General features: G+C 38.2%; 2 protein-coding genes across 2 annotated transcripts in view; both read right to left on the reverse strand.

Annotated features, from left to right (window-relative positions):
• Positions 1–6,573, reverse strand: part of slc16a4 (solute carrier family 16 member 4) — a 35,885-nt gene extending 29,312 nt beyond the window's left edge. Inside the window, exons 1-4 of the mRNA XM_078254871.1 lie at positions 6,326–6,573; positions 5,914–5,990; positions 4,667–4,840; positions 3,626–3,762 (exon numbers count right to left, since the gene is read on the reverse strand). The gene's annotated coding sequence lies outside the window, so the exon portion shown is untranslated. The remainder of the gene's footprint in view (positions 1–3,625; positions 3,763–4,666; positions 4,841–5,913; positions 5,991–6,325) is intronic.
• A 1,070-nt stretch (positions 6,574–7,643) lies between these two features.
• On the reverse strand, positions 7,644–12,097 carry lamtor5 (late endosomal/lysosomal adaptor, MAPK and MTOR activator 5). Its single transcript, XM_078254873.1, has 4 exons — positions 11,958–12,097; positions 11,802–11,863; positions 9,483–9,600; positions 7,644–8,633 (listed from the first exon to the last, which is right to left on the reverse strand). The coding sequence occupies exons 1-4, from the start codon at positions 11,990–11,992 to the stop codon at positions 8,573–8,575; spliced, it is 276 nt and encodes a 91-aa protein (XP_078110999.1). The 5' UTR covers positions 11,993–12,097; the 3' UTR covers positions 7,644–8,572.
• Between the last annotated feature and the right edge of the window lie 1,853 nt (positions 12,098–13,950).

The raw sequence follows: 13,950 nt of genomic DNA on the forward strand, positions 1-13,950 counted from the left end.
AAAAAAACTTTTACAATTAGTCTGTCGTAAAACGCTACTTTGCCTGGACTATTTGTGCCAGTAAGAAGCTGGTCATGATCGCTGTGCCACTGGTCGCGACCAGTGTCTTTAGCGCCCCTAGTGGTTGTGACCACTGGTCTGTGCCAGAGACTTGCTGGTCCTGACCACACGGATCTTCCTAATCAATAATAATCATAATATATCTGATATAGTGTATTTTATAGACAAAAGATTATGATCTCTGACATTTATCCAGCTAACAGTGCTGCCAAAACGACAGGAAAGGGGAGAAAATACTAAAGCCGCTTCACAGACCACAGGGACCACAGGGCAGACCACTGAGGAGCTGGTCGCGACCAGTGTCTTTAGCGCCCCTAGTGGTTGTCACCACTAGTCCGTGCCACAGAGCAACTGGTCGCGACCACTGTCTCTAGCACCCCTAGTGGCAGTAACCACTGGTCCCTGCCAGAGACCATGGTCCCGGGACAGACCATGGAATCGGCTCCAACCCCTGCTGCAAACATGGACAAACAGAACAAATTCTTAAGAATAATTTCTCTACGTGGAACACAGCTGGATGCAAGAGCGATGTTGGGGTAATAAGCAAACTCAGCTATATACTGTATAAACACACAAGGTGGGACATTTCTTGCCGCCTTAGATGCTGGAAAGCAAAGAGACCTTGAACAAAGTGAAAGGATAGGGCGTAGTAAACCTGTGTTTATCACCAGTCTTTTGAAGCCTGCATCACTAACTCAGTCTGACTAAGACATGTATAAGAAGCAGAGACCACATTAGGCAGAGAGCACAGAGCGGATTAAAAGAAGAATGAATTGGGCCAGTGTACTGCGAGGAAAGTATTCCCCCCACCCCATATCTGTACACAGTAGTCCTCAGAGTGTGCTTGAGAGCATGTTTGTGAATGTGCCGGGGGTCTGAGGGTTTGAGCGATGGGGGATTGGAGACCAGAGCTTTGTAATGGAGTGTAGAGTTTGTTACTGCACACTTCCACCACGAGATTCTCTCTCCAACTTTCACATTGAGCTTTTAGTCTAATATTAGATTTTAGCAGGATTACTTGGTGAATAGTGTTCTCCAAAATCTGTCCCCGTGTGACCTAAACACCATTTATAGAGCTATAAATCTGAATAGTATTTCCTGAGGGAACAACCAATGAGACAATAACAGATCTTTTCAATTCTACCTTCTGAAGCCTCATTTACGAGTCCCAGTATGTGCATAAAGGCTGGACTGAGCAAACTGAAAACAGAAGTCTTAAAGTGGCCCTGTGGAGTTTCTTTTAAACAAGAGTAATGTTTACATTAAGTGTTAATTACCAAAACATATCCTTGAGCTCTAGGTGTTTCCTTCCTCGTAAAACTTTTGCAATTTTTATTTTATTTTTTAAATACTGCATTGTTTACATCTATGTTTACTAGCTTGCTGGCGCATTGCTGCATATCTTGGCATGTTACTGCCAACTGTTGATTAGTGGAATAGTGTAAAAGAATTGGCAGTATGCATCACATCACCTGCGTGCATGTGCGTCATGCAGCTTAACAGCTCTCTACTAGAAGTCAAAAACTCCACAGGGAGACTTTAACAAAAAAAAGCCTTGAACGGGAGCCTTAAGAATTGTTTTTGGGAAATACGCTTTATTCACTTTCTTGTAGCGAGTTAAATGAGAAGACCAATCTTATTTCTGTCTGTACTGAAGAATAAAAACAATTTATGGGGTATCCTGATGGATGCGATGTCCTCGCCTTGATTCTATCCGGGGACCCGTGTTGCATGTTATACAATCTCTCTCTCCCCTTCTTTCCTGTCTGCCTCTAGACCGAATAAATTAATCAATCTAGATTAAATAAATAAATTAAATAAAGGTGAAAATGCTAAAAAAAAAAAAAAAAAGTTTTAAAAAAACCCACAATTTCTTACGGGGGGTATGTGCAGGTTAAGTTTAGACAGATATGGTTGCTGTGGTGATTTTGATTGATTTGAACAAATCAGGGCTAGAAGGTTTGTCCCAGTCTAACACAAAACAATTCTACTTCTATATTGGCAGTGTTGGGGAGTAGTGAACTACATGTTATCAAACTAGTAGTTTTACTACTGGTAGTTTAATTACATTCATATTTGCATAGTAATTCAAATAGTTACATTTTTATCATTGTTTCTCCACTGTAATTGAACCTCCTTTGACCAACCCTGCACCCTTTTTTTCCATCCCGACCACTGTGAAAGCATGTCCAGGCAATGCTTTAATAAGGCAGACACTTTGGTTTTGGACAGGTTGCTTATCCAGGAAGCTGGAATTTTAGCTCACCTGTAAAAGAGATTTGGCCTCCTAAACTTGGTGGAAGGGTGTAGCATAGGTGAAGGAGAACCCATTACGTTTTGGAGCAGATCTGAATCACGTGGCAGATACACAAATTATTTTTCACCTCGCAAGATGTTGGGCAAAAATGTACAAACCTTTCTGCTAATAATCCCACAATACAATGTGTTGCATTTTATACATAGATGCAAAAGTTACAGTTGTGTGACCCCAAACTTGTCAGTCATGATGCAAAATAATGATCATTCATAACTATCTGAAATCTCAATTTACTGCTCACTATAGAGAAAACCACTGGCTGTTATATCGGGAGAACTGGATGATCCTACCCCCTCCCTGCCTCGACCTCCAGCAGGAGTTACCAGTGCAAAGACAAGGACATGATCCTTCACAGGCTTCTTACCTGCAAAAACTGCCAGTTATGTTTGATGGAACGCACGGTCACTGTTTGAAACTGCAGCTGGGGGAGTGTTTTGGCCCTGCACACCAAATCAATAGTTTTGTGGACCATAATTATCTCACAAAAATCATCTCAGAAAATCATTAACAGGAGAAACCTGGACACAACAGATCTCTTGCTGCTGGTTATGATTTACAGTCCGCATAAACAGAACTTAAACATTGACCAAAGAAACGTCCTGATCCTCCTGAAGTTGTAATATGCCTATATTTTCACATTTGGAGCTTATTTTATTATATTTTATTTTATATTGGAAAGTTGTCAAATATTGTTAAATTTAACTTACTACCTGTAGACACCCTGATCCATGGAGCCGTTTAACATCATGTGTAAATAGTTATGTGTGTAGTTAGGCTTTTATATAGCTATTATTATTACTGTATTTGTGTTCTTAAAAAAAAAGCTAAAAAAACCGACTCTTTTGGTGTAATAGTAACACAGCCATCCATTGGGTGGAAGATTCCAGGTGCAAGTCCTGGCCACAGTGTGTTGGTTGTTTGCCAGATCACAAATGTAATGTAATTAGTTAGTGTGATAACAAAAGTAATAGGCCAACTTAGTAACAAAATGTTTGATCTGTCTTCTCCTTTTTTAACTATAGCTAATGGAGTTGTGAACATGCCAGAGGGTCAACTGTGCTTTGGTTTTAAGGACACACCTGTAGGAGAAGACATGCATGTCAACAGAAAAACCATAACACAACATTAATTAAAAACCTCTTGTAACAATTTATGCAGCATAGTTCAGTTCCTATGGTTAGTTGTTAACCCGAGCAGCAACAGCCTCAGCAGCATACGATAAAAGCTTTTCTGTGTGTGTTGAGTTACCTGTTTATGCTGATTTGGTAGAATGCCTGATGTCTCTGGAGGTGAAGAATAAACTCAGGATTCCTATTGTCCGAGTGTCATTCTCAGGTGGTCGAAGGGCACTTGTAACTATGGCTGCATCCAGATTAGCTTTACGCCTGCAACAAGAAGTGGACAATGATAAGTGAAGTGAAATGACCCAAGAACATGAGAAAAAAAGATGAAATTTGATGCAGGTGCACGCTCCCATCTCTACAACCTCAAAGCAGAGACATAACTAGCCCTATCTAAACAACAATGTGGCTATAACTGGGTGACAAGCCATCTTGTAGATGTTGAACTATTTAATCGGATTACTCAAAACTCACCACAAATTTCTGTACAAAATTGAATGGCAATCAATCGAGCCGTTGTTGATATATTTTAGACCAAAATGGTGGACCAACCAACTGGCACAGCAATACAGCCATTCCTAGAGCCATGCCGCTAGCTTGTCTAAAAACGTATCCAAGTTTGTCACAGGAAATTAACCACAAATCACCAAAATGGTGCTTAACATGTGTAATTATCAACAAGAATTTTATGTAACTTCCATTTTTTCCCAATGCTTTTTTCCTATTATGAGACATATTTACAAGTGACTGATTGAACAAGCTGTTAACATATTTGGTCAAGAATTGCAGAATGCAGCCCATGAACTGGGATGCAACAAAATAGTGCTTCGGTCGGTAGTCTGAGTTAACAGATGTTAATTGCTATCAAGATGTATGGTAATAAAGAAAATAAATATAGTGTGCATTATATCATCACAAAAGGTGGTAAAAGTACTTTTTGTGGGGGAAAGATTAGCTATCACAGTAATCAGGCTCTTTTGCCTCTGTGCTTTGTTTTAATCTGGATCATTGCAGGAAACAAGGTTTATACACAAATAAGTGGATCCAAATTGTAATAGCTACTCCAGTAATAGGTGTCTCTTTCACACACAGACATGCCCAAAAATTTAATAAAAAAGGATCTCCAACTTTATTATTGTTTGGCAAAATGGACCATGCAAAAGTTTACCCTGAAGACAAAGGTGTCCCTCTGTTGCTGACCTCTGAGCTCTCGCCAAACCCTCGCTGAAGAGGCAAGCGACCACTCCTGCAAAAATTAGGAGGAAACCCACTTTTTCCACAGCTGTGCTTTAAGAATCCTTCCCAACTGCTTTTACAGGTTTAGAGGGCCAACAGCATTGTCCTGTTAGGGCACATAGTTTTAATCTATTAACAGAATTGTTTTGCAAACAGACATGTTATCACTGTACGAGAACAGACCCTGAAGGACAGCTCAATAAATCGTCCTTTTTTACGGTTAACAATCTTTTCATCAGTTTTAAGAAAAGAGCTGATACTTTAAATATCTACACTTACAAGTCTCACAGCAGATAATTCTATAGTTGACACAGTTTCAAATGGGACGTTCATGGGGGGTTAGAGGTCAAACAAGAAAATGAGATATATAGTAGCGCAGGCACATTGTACAAAAAGTGGGTCAAACAAAGATCCTCCAACACTGCAAAGAAACATTGTGTAAAAGTGAAAAAAAGGTGTAGTTTGAGAATACAACACACCTGCTGACGTACTGTAACAGATCCATTTCAATATACAGTGCACACCAAGATCGCAGAGCAATACTTGGTAAAATGATACCTCTGCAGCATTACTGTCCTCATGCTTTTGAAAGTTTTTTAAATGCCGTGTTTTAAAAAAAAAAAACGTGTTTGCAGAAAGTAAACGTTTGTCAGTGGTGACAGGATATGAAAGGTCCTGTTCAGACTCTCAGCAGAGGTGTACAAGTGTATATTTTTTAATCCTAACAGGACAGGACAACTATAAGGATTTGGTGCATGTTCCAACCCTGCTAACCCTGTTCCAAATTGTAGAGCCATGAAGTAATGCAAATAATTTGCATTACTTCATGGCTCTACAATACAGATAAAGTGAACTGTTACATTAAATAAATTTAGTAACTTCAGTTAGTGAAACATTATTGCCTCATAACTTTCTCTTTTATGTTATTGCCTCATAACTTTCTCTTTTATGTTATTTCATTTATTTATTTTGTGTTTGGTTGACTATTTCATCCATCAAGGTAAACCCAAATTCACAACCTGGAGCCTCAAACTATAACCACAGCCTCGCTTCAGTCCTGAGGAATTGTGAGATTATGTAGTAAATGCAGCAGAGTGTTTAGCTGAAAGCTTTTGTTTTATAGTCCACGGAGGCATACACAAAACCGTATTATTGTGGGGAGAAACAGTGTGGTCTTACCGTGTGTAGCTGTGAGCTAGTCGTTATCTTCACTTCACAGGCCTGTTGCATTGTGGCCGTCACTCAACTCCACACTGCTGGGGAGGCAAAAAGGATCGTTCAAGCAGATGTAGAAATTCAGGCACACTGACACTTTAGTGAATGTCAAGAAGACGTCATCTGTGCCCTCTGTCATCTGATAAAGGGAGGCACAAACCTGCACTGACGTAATGTGGATCAAAAGCTTTAAAAAGAAAAATAACTTTAGAGTAACAGTTTGGAGGGTAACTTCGGAAAAGTTTGATGTAATAAAAATATTTCCCCAATTAAAAAGAAACTAATTACAATTTAATTTGAATTGTAATGAATTTGCTCGGTCAACTTATATTTAAAACGATTTATATGTTGACTTAAATAGCAAAGAAGTCCATACCTGAAATGTCATTCACTCCTTGACGCGCTTAAGCCCCAATTTTCAATTAGTTTATTTGGACGCGTAATTTGGGATTTTCTCGCTCCGGCGTCGCAGGAAGACGTGCGTGTTACCGGCGAAGGACTTTTTGGCAGAGAGAAATTGCTGCGGGACCTTGTTCTCCGGGGATGACCGTGCCATAACTTTGCCTCTATGAGCCAGTCCCTCTGAGTTGCATCTCGCATCTCAGCCTCGACATCGCTGCTCTGCTGAGGAGCCGCAGAAAGCAAAGCCTTCACTGAGGAGAGCCACGTGACGCAGACGTAGCATTGAACCTCGTATGAGAAAAGCATTGCGGTCAAAACATCAGAGCCACCGCACCGCAGACTTTACTCAGGTCCTGGTCAAAGGAGACGCACTGCACTATACCCCGCAGATAGGCAACCATGTGCGCACGACAGCAGTTTTTTGGACCAAACAGTCCTGCAAGGAATTTCTCCGATTGGCATACCTTTACCCGGAGTGAAATCTCCCCGGTGCATAAAAACCAGCATACACCTGGCACTCCACGGTTAGCCTACCTGGTCCCACTCACTCATCCCCATTCCAGGGAAGCAACAACGTCCCTTAATTTCCTTCTGTCTTTGGCCAGTGATGATGGTCTCCACATCCAGATGTTAGCTAGCCCCATGTTTGTTTGTTTTGTTTTGTTTTGTTTTTTGTTTTTTTTGGGGGGAATTGATTGGTTAGCTCTCTCTCTGAATAATAATAATACATTTTATTTATATAGCGCTTTACATGGTACTCAAAGACACTTTACAGTAAAACCAGCACATAACACAAGCATATTAAAAGCAATTAAAAACAATAAAACCAGTAACTATCAGGTGAGAAATGTAAGACTATTGTATGTGGAAAGCTAATCTGAAGAGGTGTGTTTTGATTAGTGTTTTGAATGTGTCCAGGTCAGTACAGTCACGTATGTATATGGATAGGGAGTTCCAGAGGGAGGGGGCTGCAATGGTGAAAGCTCTGTCGACCCAGGTATGATGCTTGCACCCATTTTCTTCCAGGAATCGGATTACAGACTCATATAAGATCAGATATGTTTATGGTACATTAAGCAATTCAACTCACAAATTAACATGTAGGTGACCCTTCCCTAAAATCAATATATTGTTCAGCCAAATATGACTTCAGTGGCTGCACAGCTGTTTTAATTAATGATTGCAAACTTTTAACCTTTTGTTCATTTCTGGGATAAATGTCATGCAGCTGCTAAAGACAAAACCACAAAACACAGAGAAAAGGAGAAAATAATGACTAGCTTAACACAGAAAAGGTGAACACAAAGTCAAGTTAATGTTTATTGAGGGTTGTTTTTCTGTGCATGACTGCCTTGAACTGAAGGATATGAGTGTTGACAAAAAGACACACACAAAGCATTACCTTGGCTAGAAATAACATGATACAGAGCCTAATTTGTACAGGACATCAATAAAAACCATTATCTGACAGATTGGTGTGTATATATATATATATATATATATATATATATATATATATATATATATATATATAATCATCATTATATCATATCATCAGTCATGTGAACAAATTAGGACACCCATGCTAAAGTTGACTAAAAAGAGGAATAAAAAAATCATCTTTAGGAAATTGATTAAATCCCCATAGAGGCAGGTAGATTTTTATTTTTAAAGGCCAGTTATTTCATGGATCCAGGATACTATGATCCTGATAAAGTTCCCTTGGCCTTTGGGAATTTAACATAGGGGTGTACTTACTTATGCCCCCTGTATTTTAAGGAAGAACATTTATTTATTTACGATACATTATTCATTCACAAAGAAAATTGGTGTCCTTAACGATTGGATTTTTCCTAATTTCTTTAATTAAGGCATTAAGATCAATTTCCAAGAGATGATTTTTTTATTCAACTTTAGCACGGGTGTCCTAATTTTTTCACATTACTGTGTGTATATATATATATATATATATATATATATATATATATATATATATATATATATTGGTGTATGTATATATATATAAATAAATAAAAGAAAGGAATCTCACTTCATGTATTAGAAAAGGACCATGTATGTTTAATTATGGGATAATATAGAAAGGACAACAGACAAGTCCAGATCTTTCTCAAAGTTAATTCAGATTGTGTGATTATACTAATGTTCCTGTTGACATGTACATTTCTTTACAATAAAAATTCCTCAGTGAGTCGTGTTGTCTTCAAGATGCTATCTTGTGAACTGCTACTGTGATGGTGCCATGACTCCTCACCAGAATGTTTCTACAAAACAAACAAACAAACAGAGAAAAACAATTTACTGAGACAAACATTCGCCTGATGAACAATCATAATTGTTTAGTAATGACCTTTGACTAATAAATCAAATCAACCTGTCTGTCATTCACCTCTAATATTATGTTTATGATGCAGTTTACCTAGTTATTGTATGACTGATCAATACTACACTGATGTTATGACTATATACTACAATTATATTCAGTACCATCACATGGGAATCAATAGTCCCAACTTGCCATTAATAGGTTTTTTTTTCGTATAAATGTACTATTTAAAAATAATAAATACCTACAATGTAAACTATACTTTAAACCCCCAATAACATAAGGATTAACGGCCTGTCATATTTTGTTTTGACATTTGATATCTGTCCCAGACATCGTCATTGATTTACACCTTGTTGACAAATAGTGTAATCTTACCATACTTAGAGAGCAACCTACAAGTCACAACAAAGCAGTGGGCTCATCTACAGTTACTATAACGTCTAATGTTTAAAATGGCTTCTTACTAATAATAATCCAATAAGTATTGGTGTTAGTCAGTGATGCCCATGAACTGGAAGAGGTTTTGTAATGTCCAGAAGGTGGCAGCATAGTCATGCAAATGAAAATAAACTCCTTTGCCAAGACTTGGAGCGCAGCCTGAGGTACAAATAATAGACCATCAATCTCTGATTTTTGAATCTCTTTTAACAATTTCTCCTAGATTTACTGATCTCCCCAGATGTTCATCAAGACCACTACAGACATACTCCTTAAATTCACTGAGAAAAAGGAGGAGATCCAAGTCAGTCAAGCAAAAAAGACAAAAGGTTGTGTCAGCGCTCACCCTGACTCAGACTCTAGACACACAGTCGGACTGTCCGTTGGGTCTTTAGTAAGAGCGCCAGCTTGTTTGGCCAAAACTGACACAACACCGCCATGTTCATCAGACAGGGAGCCGCGGCCTGGTGGTTGTGAGATACAAAACAGTGTTACTGCACAGAATCAGAATAAGAAAAGGATTTATTGCCTAGTAAGTAACACTAAGTATTTTGCCTTGGTTGTTGTTGCATACATAAACATATTAAACATTACTATGAAATAAACAATAAATACAGAAACAGAAACAAATATGTACAATGTAACTGTTTAATATTAAGAAAAAAAGAGGCTGTATGGATTAGTGCAGGATATGCAAAATTGTTGAGGGATGTGCAAAATGTTAACTTTCTCCTGAGGCAACGGAAGAAAGAGAAATCAACACGTTGAATGATTACTTCTTTTTGATCAAGGAGACAATTAGATTGCTTTTTCACTACTGTCCGCCTAACAGCCCCTTGAAGGAATAGTTTTCTAGAGACTCTGCTGGTTGCCTGGCAACCTCACAGTCAATACAAGACTCTAGGAAGTCACCGCACCCGGCCACAGTCCATCGTAAATCCTCGTAAAAACCACAATTTGTTGTTTTCACGTTTGTTTTTTTGTAAGGATTAAACAAACAATATATAAAGTGTTAATCAGTGAGTTTTTAGAGGCTTCTTGTTATCTTTGGACAGAGCCGATCTGTCTAATTCTCTCTTTGAGCTAAACTAAGCTAAACCAGCTGCTGTAGCTTCATATTCCTTGAAGAGCATGCCTGCTAATGTTTTGGATGTGTGACATGTGAAATGTTCAAAGTTGTATTTCCATGTATGTAGCTGCTGTGGTTGGACTGGATATGGTCTGCAAATAAACTTTGTGGTTTATGTGACCAAATGCATCTCTGACAACAAGAGGTAGTTTTGGTTTTATTATATCTTGTGTGTTTTTCTCATCTTAAATGTGTTTCATTAGTCAGATGAGAAAATCACAAATGGAAAAAGTCCTAAAATGATACAGTGTTAGTCAAGTCAATTAATTTGGTGATATTCAGTACTGCACAGAAAAGCTGAGTATCCACATTACAGTTGTCAGTGAGCGTGTCATATGCTCACAAATAACCTCACTTTGTTATTTTTTTAGCAGCGACATTACTGAGCATATTGCTCGACCATGTTATTTAGTGTGGATTTCTCCACGTATAATTCCTAGTAACAAGCAATTATCAACTTTGTGAAAAGGATTGGCCTTGGACTAATTAGGTTGGCACAAAAAGAACGGCAGCAAGTTTTTTGTGTAGACATTTAGAAATGTGCATTTTGCAATTGTACCTATGGTGATTTTAATGATCTTTAATGAGGTGTTGGAGGGGATTTACATTTTGTTTTTCATAAGCGCTCCCTTTATTTTTCTATCTTCTGTTTGACATTACTGTTACATAAGGCGCTTAGTGTGAATAGGGGACATACCAGAAAGTTGAACATTGACAATAAGAAACCAGTAAATAGACTGTTGACACTGGTGTTTCTATGACACGAGTTAATTTAGTTGGCTGTAGAGAATATTTGACTTTATTACTGGGTTAGGGCTCATTGTCAGATGAGTTTGGTGTCTTCTGTTATATTGACTTATTTAAGCCTTTGCTGTCTTGGCTTACGCAATGATAGAAGATAAAGTGTTGTGCTGCCCAAGAGAAAATAATGTGGTGATTGAATGTAAAGGAATACTTCACCCCAAATTGTTAATTTCTATATTACGTTCCACGTGTTACCTTGAATTCTTTAAGAAAACTTTGTTTTTGACCCATTCCTCCATGGTGAAAGAAGAATCCAAAAAAAATATCTTGATAACCCCCTATTACTCCAATGCATCAAAACTACTGCGTTCACCATCGAGGCATATAACAAAAACAAAGTTTTCTTCAGGAATTCAAAGTAACACGGGGTGAGTAATTGAAATACAAATTATAATTTGGGGGGGGTGAAGTATTCATGTAATGTTTTGAGAATTATAACAATGTTTCAGAAACTGAGATTAAGCAATTAAGAAAACAAGTAACACTAAGTTATTAAATATTGGACTAATGATGACTCCTAGTTGTTAAAAACACCAATAACATCAGTCGGTTGTATAGGTTGGGGATGATTTTATGGGAGCTAACAACAGTTTACCTGATGGTCGGCTTGAGTAATTTACTGACTGTCTTTACTCTGCCCTCGATAAAAGGCCAGTTTGGTTGGTGTGAATACATTTAAACAACATGTCCCTATACATCTCAGATAGAGAAAGTAACTAAGTGTTTTCTTACAGCCCAGGTTGTGTCCTTGTTGATCCGTGCAAAGCACACCGACAACTGCTGGATTTTTCATGCTGCCAACAACAGAGACAAACAAAGAGCCTTCAGTCGTCTTTAACGTCCCAACAGTCAAAATACGAACTCAAACAGAGTCTGGTATTAACTTACGTATCATCGAGATGCTGTTCGAGGGTTGACTCCATTATTAACAACCGTAAATAACTGCAAAAGTAAAATTCTGTGTATGAAGATTACTTGTTTTGATTGTCTGCTTCCTCCGTTTCCGGTTAAAGTCAGCTGATCGTCACGTGCACTAAGGGTCCCTGCGAGGACTACACGAAGCGCGTATAATGATGATCAAAACAAGAAAAGGGACTGCGTTGTAGGCAAGCACATATAGTGTATCATTATTATGTGTACGATGTGTAGTTATATGCATGCAATATACACACACACACACACACACACACACACACACACACACACACACACATATATATATATATATATATATATATATATATATATATATATATATATATATATATATATATATATATATATATATATATATATGTATTGTTTTGCAAGTTAGTGTATGGTCTAAGACAGACCAAAAATATTAGTGAACATGAACAACTCTCTCCCAAATCTAAAACCAAGAGTGCTAAAACTCAAATTTGTGATGTCATCACAGTCTGGATCTGCTCCAGCCTCCATAAGCAACAAATTGGGAAAGATGTTATGATATTATGACACCGAGAGCAGCCACGGGAAGGTTTTGAGTATATGGGTACATTTTCTGGTTCAGAAGTGAGAACACTACAATAGAAAAAAGCTCATTCGGATATAAAGAAGAAAAAGAAAATCAACAAAGTCTCCCATTAATTGTCTGTGGAGTAGCTCCAGACTTTAAACTTGATGACATCACAAGTTTAAGACTTAATTCTTAGGGTTCTGGGAAGCATTTGATTGAACTTTTCCTAGGCAATTACAATAACATATTGGTATTCTTAATTTAGGTGGTGTTCTTTTTTAAAGCTATAATAACCAACTGGGTATTGTTTATATGGCCTCTGGAGATTTCATATTCTACTATCAGCATTTGATATATAAGCTTAACATAGGCTGTTGAATATCATTCCTGGCTTCTTCTATGTGGCTATGTCCTCATTCCCTAAAATCATTTTCTAAACTGGATTAGTTATAAAATGAAACCCTGCCTCTCTAAATTTCCTCATGTCACTCTCTTCCTCCCAGCCCCAGTGAGAAAAGGATTTGGATATTCAGAGTTGCATAAATATAAAATTAGATTAGGCTACTTGAGTTATTTATTTCCTCCTGATTATATACTAATCTTTACTGATGATCTACTTCCCACTTTGTTCTCAAGCATTTCACAGGCAGTCACAATCAGATGACTCTCAAAATAAGCTGAGGTTGCCCAAAACAGCTCCAGTGTCACATGTTGCTTAGACATGAAAAAAGTTATTTGGAGAAACAATAAGTCCTTGTTCGACACTCAGATTTCATCACTGAGAATTAAAATCATCTTCAGCAACATTAACATCAGATTCATCATAACAGGCTGGTGCAAACATCATTCAGCATGGTAAACACTTGAGCAACACGATGTGAACTTTACCAATGCTTGTACTTTATTGAACATAAAATATAGTATTAATATTATGAGTCTAAAGCAGGTACCTTGTTTCTCACAGCCTTTTGTTGATGGATTTTGTATGTTCTTCTAAAGTTAGCTGGAGGCCACTGCCTGGGCTTACCTTCCTCCATGATTTCTGCTGCCTGTCCCAAGACGGTGAGGCATCAGTGCTCCTGCTGACAGAGCAGAAATGGGTGAATGTAATTATTTGGCCGCTGCATTGGAGGAATCCATCACCTGCACAGCAGCAGGGTAATGTGCTGCTGACTAACCCATGGGGTACACTCTCATCCTCTCCTCTCCCTCTCCTCTGCGCTCTCTCATATTTCTCTCCTCACAGCTTAAATCAGAGCCAGGGCGCTTCCACTGACAACCTGCTGCTCATCACTGTCCAAGCATGCATGTAGGCAAATACGTACAAGGTTACACACACACACACACACACACACACATACACATGCATGCTTGTGCTTCACACACACACACACACACACACAC

Source organism: Sander vitreus, chromosome 7 (genome assembly GCF_031162955.1).
Source record: "Sander vitreus isolate 19-12246 chromosome 7, sanVit1, whole genome shotgun sequence".
Taxonomy (NCBI): Eukaryota; Metazoa; Chordata; class Actinopteri; order Perciformes; family Percidae; genus Sander; species Sander vitreus.

What these genes read in the sequence shown, in the direction of transcription:
- lamtor5 (XM_078254873.1), bottom strand. Translation starts at nt 11,992, where the DNA reads ATGGAGTCAACCCTCGAACAGCATCTCGATGATAC. An exon ending in ACAAGGACACAACCTGGGCT is followed by an intron (nt 9,601 to 11,801) that starts GTAAGAAAACAC and finishes CACAACCACCAG; the next exon opens with GCCGCGGCTCCCTGTCTGAT. An exon ending in TGTCTAGAGTCTGAGTCAGG is followed by an intron (nt 8,634 to 9,482) that starts GTGAGCGCTGAC and finishes TTTGTTTTGTAG; the next exon opens with AAACATTCTGGTGAGGAGTC.